Source organism: Archocentrus centrarchus, chromosome 17 (genome assembly GCF_007364275.1).
Source record: "Archocentrus centrarchus isolate MPI-CPG fArcCen1 chromosome 17, fArcCen1, whole genome shotgun sequence".
NCBI lineage: Eukaryota > Metazoa > Chordata > Actinopteri > Cichliformes > Cichlidae > Archocentrus > Archocentrus centrarchus.
In genome coordinates this window covers 33,790,686-33,801,771 of record NC_044362.1, presented here as the reverse complement: position 1 = coordinate 33,801,771, position 11,086 = coordinate 33,790,686, and the positions used below count along the sequence as shown (strand labels likewise).

Here is an 11,086-nt window from a genome sequence, read left to right as displayed (position 1 = left end):
CAAAAAGGAAGACGGCGGAGCTCAAACTGAAAGCTGTGAATTCACTGCCATTAAGGTCTGAACGCCTGAGCTGACATGTTCACAGTGTGAAAAAAGGCTCCAGATTCTCTTTGGCAGGTTGTATCCTGACAGATTATTACATTGCCTGCTGTGGATCAGCCCGTGTGCTGGTCACTGCTGGGATCTGGCTATGAGGGAACCAACGCGACCATTTCCTTTCCTTCTGTCCTGGAGATAAACTCTGCAGTCATGCCTGTGAGTCTGCTGCTGCTGCTGATCATCACTCTGCCGAAAGGTGAGTTTACATTCAGCTGACACAGAGACCTCATTCCCACCTGGTCCCTGCACACCTTCACGTGGAGGCTCTGCTGTGTGTAATCCAGATCACCATGAGTGATGCGTGAGAAACTGAATCTAAATGAGGTGGTAAACACAGAGCACACAGAAAATCTCAGTATGTGATCAGAAATAAATCCAGAACTGCTGTCAAAAACATGCTTCCTGTTTTTAGGCACACGTGCAGCTCTGTGGGATTAAAAGTAAAAGTTTTTATACTTACATTATCCAAAGTAAAAGTACTCCTTATGCAAATACATGGCAGGTATTACTGCATCATCTCACTTTAATGTTTCAGCTGGAGATGCTTATAATTTACAGGCCTTATCTATAATAATGCAGTAGAAAAAAAAAATAATAATAATAATAACAAACATACACAGCTTTAATTAATTTTTAAAAAAAAAGTATTTATACAGGCAGTCCCAGTGAGACTCAGTGTCTCATTTGCAAGTGACCTGTCTCCAAAAACATAATGAATTTATAACAATAAATAAGTACAATAAATAGTAAGTAAAATGCCAAATGTGTACACAGTGATATTAATTAATTATAATTAATGTGACTGTATGACTGCAGGATGTTTTCATAGCCGTTTCTAAAGATTAGCTGTCATAGCTTCATATCTTTGATGTTTTCATTTTACTTAGTTGTGGTTGAACAGGTTTGTTTGCTGCACGATGTAATCAAAAGCAGTGATTGTGTTATCGTTCTGATCATTTGATATACAAAAGTATTTATTGAGCTCAAGTAAAAGAAACCCCACTCTAATAATCTGAATGCAATGGTGGCTTATAGAAGGCCTCTGACCTCCACATTTACATATATATATATATATATATATATATAATCAGTGAAGAAGGTCATCTGCCTAATAAACCTGTAATCAGCTGGTGTATCAATAAAACCATAAATGAAACCATTAAGCACCTTGTGTTTAATGGACAGATGCAGGTTTGTAGGTCGCTGCTGTTTGGTCTTTAATTTCCTTTTATTTTACATCCATTTGATGTTGAGATCATTCATTTGGAATCTCAGGATCTAATCTGGTTAATATTTTTATGATATCTGAAATATGACATTTAATCTGTGACTTCACTGCACTTGCAGATATTTGGATGCTGCCGGCTCCCAGCAGTGTTTTCATGGAGTCTGTCGACATGAGGCACATGCTGAGGTGGCGCCCCCTGCAGGCTTCATGCAACACTACTGTTTTGTACTCTGTCCAGTATCAGGGGTAAGATAAAAAAACGAAAAAAACTACATTATGAGAGCAAATATTTGCTTACAGTCAGATGTTTAATCTCACATACTGTGGCCTAAAATACACTAAAGCGCTCTGGATAAATGTGCCACTGAAACCATCCTTCCATTTTCTTCTGCTTATTCTTTTCAGAGATGTGCGTGTGTGTGTGTGTGTGTGTGTGTGTGGGGGGGGGGGGGGGGGGGGGGGGGGGGGGGGGCTATTGCTAACACAGAGAGATGGACACCCCTGAAACTAGTTTCCAGATCAAACACTGAAGGTTTATTAAAAGAGTAAACTGTATTGTGAGGTGTTTTTATGGATGTACAAGTTGGTAAATTTGGATGCCACTGCACGCATCCTCTACTCTACATTTTATGTATCATTAAATATTTTCAAAATAACTTCTAAATTGACAAAAACAAAATCCTGCTTTGAAAAACAGAAGGTAATCATTTTTATCACTCATATTTTTATTATTTATTGTTTGAGGCACCTAGAAAGGAATGCATTTTAAATTTCGTTGTGCAACTTGTACAATGACAATAAAGATTCTGATCTGATCTGATAATCATTGTGAGCAGGTCCAGAGAGCCTCAGCTTTCATATTTAGACTCTGCAGGTCCTTTTAAATGACTTGCACTATGGTTTCTGGCATGTACCACAGTTCACATGTTCTCCCTCAGAGGCCTCAGGGGGCCGTGGTGAGCAACCCCACGACTCCTGAAAAAGAACAACAAAAACCAAAAACAGTCTGATCCTGTTTCCTGCTCAGCTGACTCACTGCCTTCAGGCTGCTGTGGAGTTTCTGCCTGAAGACTAACAAAAACCTGTGAGTGGCAGCTCTGGAGTCAGTGGTGTTCACAGTGTGAGTTTAACAGGACACCTGGGTGGAAATATAAAAACAGCAGCTGTACTAGAAGCTGCGTGGATAGATGTAATCAAGCTTTTATCACACCTCACATCACAAATGGTTTCAGCTCCCAAATTTAGGTTAATAAAAACTGTTTTAAAAAGGGGGAACTTAACATGCAAACATATATTTGGCATAAATGGAAGCTCACACAGGTACACTGTATTTGAGATCTTATTTAAAGTGCTCCCGACTAAAGAGGACTAAGTTTGGTTTCGTTTTCTCAAAGACAAACAGATCACATTAACACAGCAGCCAGAGCTCATAAATAACAGCACAGCTTCATCTGTTACATATTTGCATTTGTACGTGTGACCTATTATGGTCCTCACAGAGAACCACGAAGAATTCACTGTGATGCACTTTGTCAAAGTGAAATATGTGAAATATGCTGCTGCCTGCAGCGTTATTGTGTTTGGGCGTTTCCACCTCACAGTTGTTTATTGAACAAATTCAGTCATGTGACTTAATATCTAAAAACAAATAACAGCTGTTGAATAATCAGCAGGTGTGTCTTTTATTCAGGTGATCAGTCTAAAGAAGATTCCTGTTTCTCTGTGAGCTCAGGATGAGTCAAAGTTCAGGAACAGCTGAGAGATGTTCCCGTGTCCCCATCACAAAGTCAGAGGTGTCTGAAAAAGAGAAAATAATATAACATCAAATCAATAACAATGACCTTATTAAACCTGCAATAAAATCCTCCCCTGTCCTCGGTGAGGAGGCCACGCTCACTTTCACTCACCGGTTTGGTTTGGACACCAAAGTCCTCGGTTGGTTTAGTTTGGATTAACAGCTGATGACAGTAACACTGTAACCTGGTGGATCAGGGTCTGAACACTAAGGACACAAACAGTGTTCACAAAAGTGAATTATTTCACACCATGAGAGTGAGAGTGGCCCGATCACGCAGATGCTGAAAACACGCAGCTGTGCTGCATATTTTACACATTTTACTGTAACATGAAATTCATCTTCGTTATAAACTTATAAACCCAAATTCAGCTTAAAATCTGTAAGAGCTTACTCAGAGGTGAAAGACGAGCAGGTTTCAGCCACACCTGTAAGCTCTGATGTCTAACCTGGGATGAATGCCGCCTGACAGGTCGGCCCTGCCTCAATCATGAGTCATTATTCTGCATAATCTTCATGTAAACAAGAAAAACAATGAGACTGTGAAAGCATGTCAGTGTGCAGGAGGCAGGACTGCAGCCAGGTGGTTTTAGAAGGATTACGTATGATGAACAACACACAGAGGAATTGACATAATTACCTAGTAATTAAAAAATCGCTACAAGTGCTCCTCGCTAAAGGAGGCATGACAAAGATTTATATCCACTGCTACATTGAAGAGTACATACTATTTATGGTTTTCAGTTTCCTGGAGAGGAAAGGCTCAAAATTTCATCAAATCAAACAGTCAGCATCACGTGTAGCTCATTTGTTCAGAAGTCAAAGTCAGCTTTATTGTCGAATCAGCAATATGTACAGGATCGAAATTCTGTTTCTCTCAGATGGTGCAACAATAAACAATAACAATAAACAGTAAACCTTTCACTAAACATCAGTAAACATTACCATAATATAAGAAAAAAATATGATACTATCTAAATTGTAAAAATATAGCAGGATAAATATATAAACTATAAAAGTATATATAAGTATAGAGGTTGTTGCATTGACATCTGTGTAAAGCGACGTATGCAATAAAGTGAATGTACACAGTATCATGTACGGAGAAGGAATCAAAGAGATCAAAGGTAGATTTAGAGCTTCCATCAATCTGCATTTTTAAATACAAAAGCTTCAAACAAGCTCCAGAAATCTGTGTCAGCAAATCAGATTAGCTGCAGTGATGCCCGGCAGAGAGCAGCAGCTGTCTGTGTCAGCATCCAGCTGTCAATCAAAGCTACTGCACCCCTAATAATGCACACTCTAAGCCTTCAGCCCCCACACAGTGCAGGGGTCAAACCATCCACTGACACTGATACCTTTGTAAAAGGAATAGACTTGCCCTGAGACAGGAGGTGTGCTGCCTCTCACTCTGTGGCAGCTGGGAGAGGCTGCAGTGTACGCAGTGACCAGCCTGGTCAAATTATAGCATTTGGTCACTGAATTTTTCATTTTTCAGCCTCAGTTATTTCCTGGCTCTCATGCTGCTGTCAGAATTATTTTTTGTGTCGTAGCTGATTTCCAAGCCCAAACTTCCTTTTGTTCACAATGTGGGCAACTTTTATAAACTGCCTGTGGTGATATGAGAAAGACTGTGACAGATGAGCTTAATGAACACAGAGGAGGAGGCAGACAATAAAGAAATGGAGATAAAAGAGGGTAAGAACTGGGCTGAGATTGAACAGACAGGTGCTGGATGAAGAAATAAGCATGTTTGTAGGTTTGTTACATCAACTAAGATCTGAGGGAGAGTTTCTGTTCTGTTCCCATCTGAAAGTGACTGAACTCTGTCTGTGTTTGATGCCCTGCAGCGAGTTTGAGCTGGAGCATCAGAACGGCAGGTGGATGGACGCTGCAGAGTGCCAGCTGATCCCCGACACGTGCTGCGACCTGACCTCTGACCTGGGATCAGACTCTGACTACAACATCCAGGTCGGAGCGCAGTGCGGCTCGCGGCGCTCGGCCTGGACCAAACTCAGCCGACCCTTCAACAGGAGACAAAGTAAGACATCAGCTGCCAGCTGTGACTGATGTTCAGTACATTTGTTCACCTTCAGCTGAGACCTGTTGTCTGTAATTGTAGATACTTTGAACAAACAAAAAGTATTTTATAATAGAAATAATAAAAAGAGAGAAACCTGTGTGCAGCCAATCTGATGGTGCCGAAGATGACAGTTAGGCCAGCAGGTGGCGCGCTTCAGGTGTCCTTTGACAGCCTTCCTGTGACCTCCACCGTTGATGTGACCGTTTGGAAAAAAGGCAACGAGCTGCAGGTCTTTATTGCATCTACTTTTTCTACTTTGTTCTTCCTCATGTTTTTATTCTTGTGTTTCATCCCCTCTTTAGAGTTCTTTCTTTTTTCTTTAACATCTCACATCAGGATTTGTCCTGTTTCCATTTCCCTTAATCCACCTTTATTTCCACGTTTTCCTGTTTTTCCTTCTTTTCCAGCCTGTTATTCATTCTTTTCCCTCAGTTTCTATTTTCCCTCCACTGTTTCATTCTGGCTTTGATTCTTGCAGCATTTATTTTTCATGTCTCCTCTTTTCTAACTTCCTTTGATGATCACACAAATGAAACTGATATTTTTTTTGTCTCTTTGTTTTCTTTTTTAAACACTGATTTTTGATCTCTGTCAGGCTGTCGTGCACTCAGTGCCCGCCGAGCAGGCGGAGCTGAACATCGCCGACCTGCAGGAGGGAGCGGTGTACTGCATCACAGCCCAGACTGTACTGAGCTCGACGCTCCGCAGCAACAACACTGCCCCCCAGTGTGTGTCCATCACAGGTGCTGGAGTAACACACACACACACACACACACACACACACACACACACACACACACACACACACACACACACACACACACACACACACACACACACAAAATGTTCCCAGATCTCAATTAAAACTTAAAATTAAATTTTTAGTAAAAGCTCTTAAGCTCAGAAAGAATCTTTGAAATGTTCTCTTCATAATATTTGGTGCTTCTCTGGAGTTAAAACATTTTTCTGAAATTCCAAGTCTCTGCTGAAATATCACTTTGCATAATAAATGTCTTCACTTTTCCAAATATTCTTTAAAAATATCCAAATTTCTAAATTTATTCTCCTCTAGGAAAAAAATGTCCTCGCCATCAAACCATCGTCTTCATAATCAGCTTATAAAGTCGTCGCTTCACACAAACAACATTCATGCTGATGTTTTCTGAAGTTTTGAAAGAAAAAATCTACTCACTCACTGAAAGCTCACAGAATAAAAAAAAAAACATTTGAAGAGTAATAAAATGTGAACATTAGAATCAGAGAAAGAATAAAATCCAGCAAGAACTTGACCAGAACTCAAAACCATCACAGCTCATTCCTGAACGCTCCTCTTTCCAAACTGTTCCAAGTTTTTACTTCCTTAAAATGTAAAAACTTTCCAAAATTTCCTTAATTCATAAAATCTGAGAATAAAATCTATACTCTTCTAAAATGTTCAGTTCCAGGTGTCCCAGGTGTTCTGATCCTTTGTGGATCCACCTTTAAAGCAATAATTACAACTTCTGAAACATCCCCACTCTCAGGATGATGATTATAAATGTATTAATAAACTATACTGTGGGTAAAGATGTTGCCATCATTAGCTGTGCTAACAGGTCTGAATCCAGTTCTGACATAAACAGTCTTTTTTAGAGCTCCAGTGAGCTCACAGACAGATGTTTCGTTCCTGACTCCTCTGCAGGTCCAGGCGCTCCTCCGTGGAAGACTCCGACCACGCTGACGGCCACTGTCATCGTCACGGCGGGACTCCTGTTTGCTTTATTCTGGTCCATCGTTCACTGCCGCCCAGAAAGCTGCAAAAAGTATTTCCAGAAAGACCCTCTGCCTCAGTCACTGGTCAGTGCCTACTGTCATCTTCACAAACACAGACACCCACAAAAATAAAAGATCTGTGGCAGGAAGTCAAAGTTTAACCATCAGAATTAACAGCAGCAGTACTTTAGCACCCCCTGCTGGTGATACCCTGTATTTATTGTTTCTGTTCAGTTAAGTTTGTCAGTCAGAGGCAACCTGACACCCAGAGCATACATATAACCATACATGACCAGTGTTACTGACTAAATTACAGGTTTAAGATGTGATCATTTTAAAGTAAAAAAGGTCTCCTGTTTAATGACGTTTCTGTTTCTGTGCAGAGAGGTAACTGGGACATTCAGATCCCAGTGAGCCCTCAGGAGAAGGAGCCCTGTGAGCAGATGGTGGTTGATGTTGCACTGATAACACATAAGGAAGACTAAACCTAAGGACTTCCCATTAGCCTCGGACTTTATCCATCCAAGCTCTCAGAGGAAGACTGCAGAAGAGGAAAGAGCATCACACTAATGACCTGCACCTCAGCTGCTGGAGGGTCCCACTGAGCAGCAGCAGCATTTTGTTGGTCCGTTTATGACTTGCTGAGCAGAGTTGGAGGAGGATCGTGAGGCTCCTGTGATTTCTGTTTTATCGATGAAGATGATGTTTCCTGGTGGCTTCTCTCCAGAGGGAACACTCAGGGAACGTGTCAATTCAATTTTATTTATATAGCGCCAAATCACAACAAACAGTCGCCTCAAGGCGCTTTGTATTGTGGGTAAAGACCCTACAATAATACAGAGAAAACCCAACAGTCAAAACGACCCCCTATGAGCAGCACTTGGTGACAGTGGGAAGGAAAAACTCCCTTTTAACAGGAAGAAACCTCCAGCAGAACCAGGCTCAGGGAGGGGGGGTCATCTGCCGCGACCGGTTGGGCTGAGGGGAGAAAAAAGACATGCTGTGGAAGAGAGCCAGAGATTATTATCAATTAATGATTAAATGCAGAGTGGAGTATAAACAAAGTAAATAAGGTGAATGAGAAGAAACAGTGCATTATGTGAACCCCCCAGCAGACTAGGCCTATAGCAGCATAACTAAGGGATGGTTCAGGGTCACCTGATCCAGCCCTAACTATAAGCTTGATCATAAAGGAAAGTTTTAAGCCTAATCTTAAAAATAGAGAGGGTGTCTGTCTCCTGAATCCAAGCTGGGAGCTGGTTCCACAGAAGAGGCGCCTGAAAGCTGAAGGCTCTGCCTCCCATTCTACTCTTAAGTATCCTAGGAACCACAAGTAAGCCAGCAGTCTGAGAGAGAAGTGCTCTGTTGGGGTGATATGGGACTATGAGGTCTTTGAGATAAGATGGTGCCTGATTATTCAAGACCTTGTAGGTGAGGAGAAGGATTTTAAATTCTATTGTAGATTTAACAGGGAGCCAATGAAGAGAAGCCAATATGGGAGAAATCTGCTCTCTCTTTCTAGTCCCTGTCAGTACTCTAGCTGCAGCATTTTGGATCAGCTGAAGGCTTTTCAGGGAGCTTTTAGGACTTATAGCTCCATGAAGCCTCAGAAGGAGGTCAGGGTTGATTCAAAGTAGCAACAGGCTGCCAGCTGTGAAGTCCTGAGGAGGAGACTTTGTTGTGCCTTTTAGCAACAAAGCTACTGAAATGTAGTGAAGACGGAAGGAGCACATTTTCACTGAAGTGCATTTAAAGACTTCATTTGTTAAATATATTACTTAAAGATTACATCAATAAACAAAAAGAGGGGGAAGAAAAACATCGTCCAGGCTCTACAGTAAAAAAATAAATAAATAAATAAAAAGTGAGTATGTTTCATGACCGAGGCATGCATACAGACACACACACACACACACACACACACACACACACACATTACTACAAACCACAGGTAGATTGTGTGTATGTGTGTATAGACATGTGAATAGGTTTTTGTATCTATTTTTCTGTTTTCTCCCCTTTTTTTCTTTCCTTCTCTCGTTCTCTTTATCCTTCTTCTTACCCCTTCCTTCCTCCCTGTCAGGCCTGGCATGAATAAATAAAATAAAAATAAAAATGCAAACATTAATTAACAAGAGTAGCCTGTAGAAAACTTTTAGAGCTGCTCTTGTTAAAGAAAATAGGTTAGTTACACCAGTGCATTCAGATGATCATTCTGCAGTGACGTGCAGTCAGGGGAGGCAGGTGAGGCACGGCCTCACCTGTCATCGTGGAAATATAAAATTAAAAAATAAATTAAATGGTTATATTCATTCAGTGATTTGTATTTTAAAGTTCTTTTCCATTTAACTACACCATTTTTAGATTAGTTTTTTCAAAATCGCTGAATTTTCGCATTTGCCGGTCAAATACTAAGAGACGAACGGTGAGGCACCAGCCCGGCGAGCCGCACCACGGATTGCGCAATCCGTGGTGCGGCTCAGTATAGTCATTGCCAATGACTACTAACTGTGCTGGCATGCTATGCAGTGAGACCGGATTACTTTCCCTTTGCATGTGGCTATTAAAATGTTCTAACACTTTTACTATATGAACTAAATTTCCATATTTTAGCTGGTGTATATAATGCACAGTTTTTTTTTTGTCTTTTTCATTAACAACTGTATGTGTGTGTAATGCATTCTTGTGTTGAGCGATCATGAAACTGCTGCGAAGAGACACTAGGTGAGGCACGCAGTTCTCGTGCCTCATGGTAGGGGGCGCTGGTGATCCCAGGGACTCTACGACTCCTCGGCGGCAAGCTACCATAAACAGTTAGCAAGGCCAGTTAGTTTTTCCTGTTGCTTGGCCTTATGTTCAACATGGAAGATTACATAACTCAACTGAAAGAATTTTCTAAACTGGACTTTCAATCGAAGCAGAAGATAATAATTAAAGGAAGACCAACACCGGAGCTAAAAGGTTTGCTTCAGACTATGTTAATGTTAAACAAAACAACTGTTGCCAATCAAATGGTGAATAAGCTATATGTTTGTAAATCTGATGTGATGACGTCAGTGCCTCACCAGTCACGACCCTCACCGCACGTCACTGTCATTCTGATTATGAAAACTGCTGCCACACTTAGCAGCATGCTGCCTAAAATAAATAATTCACTTCAATTCAATACAGTTTTATTTATATAGCACCAATAAGTCGACTGAGCTGCAGCAGCAGCTCCGACTGACTTCATCAGCTTTTTAGATCTTCTTGGTATTACCAGTTAGTTACACACTTTATTTATAGTATTAAAAAATGTTGATTAAAAACACTCTGATGGTACCCTCTGTACTCAGGATCTTTCAGTGCTGATGCATCTTCTTTCCTGTGAAAGCAACCTGTGTTGCTTCCTAGCTGCCTCTAAGTTCCTGTTTCCTTCACTAACACCTAATGACCCTGCAGTGAAGCATAAATCATCACTGTTGTTAAAGTATTATTTTATTTATCAGAAAATGTGCTGCAAGGATGAAAATATATCAGAGCACATACAGTGTGTCACGCTACTTTAAATAAGCTCTTTTTAATTGTGTGTGTTATTGTTGGGTGTTGTGGTTGTGTGTTGTTGTGATATTTATTTTCTGGTGGGTGGACCTGATGGTTCAACACAACCTCGGTAAGAAAACTGGTATCAGAAAGATGAGCTCGGGTTTGTGCCCTCAGGAGAGAATCAGTGAACTGTTTGCTCCCTGATGATTCAAACAGACTTTGAACATAACCTGCTGAAAGTTATGGGCTTATACTGAGCCCATAACTTACAGGGCTGGTTAAAGGACCTCAGTGACATCAACAGTCCATCTGTTTCATCTGTGTGTGAGAGTGTTGTCATTGTCATTGTATTGCTAGTGTTTTTCTTTTTTGTTTATTAATAAATCCTAACAAACTAAATTCAATGAATCACTGATTGTCAATTATGTACAATTGAATCTGCAGTCAAAAGAGAGTGCAAAGCAAAGACTCACAGCTTTGGCTAACCGCCTGAAGAGATATACCAGAGAGATAGAAACCAGGAAAAGAAACCAGATGTTCTCCATGAACAGCCACTGGCACTCTCAGTGGCAGGGGGACAATATGAGAACAGCACCCCCAGCAA

General features: G+C 40.9%; 1 protein-coding gene across 1 annotated transcript; it reads left to right on the top strand.

Moving 5' to 3' along the window:
* crfb16 (cytokine receptor family member B16) lies at positions 1 to 7,768 on the top strand. The gene is made up of 7 exons (XM_030751994.1): positions 1 to 295; positions 1,447 to 1,573; positions 4,973 to 5,163; positions 5,310 to 5,434; positions 5,801 to 5,948; positions 6,887 to 7,041; positions 7,341 to 7,768. The coding sequence occupies exons 1-7, from the start codon at positions 250 to 252 to the stop codon at positions 7,440 to 7,442; spliced, it is 894 nt and encodes a 297-aa protein (XP_030607854.1). The 5' UTR covers positions 1 to 249; the 3' UTR covers positions 7,443 to 7,768.
* Positions 7,769 to 11,086: the final 3,318 nt, after the last annotated feature.

What these genes read in the sequence shown, in the direction of transcription:
- crfb16 (XM_030751994.1), top strand. Translation starts at nt 250, where the DNA reads ATGCCTGTGAGTCTGCTGCTGCTGCTGATCATCACTCTGCCGAAAG. An exon ending in TACTCTGTCCAGTATCAGGG is followed by an intron (nt 1,574 to 4,972) that starts GTAAGATAAAAA and finishes GATGCCCTGCAG; the next exon opens with CGAGTTTGAGCTGGAGCATC. An exon ending in ACCCTTCAACAGGAGACAAA is followed by an intron (nt 5,164 to 5,309) that starts GTAAGACATCAG and finishes ACCTGTGTGCAG; the next exon opens with CCAATCTGATGGTGCCGAAG.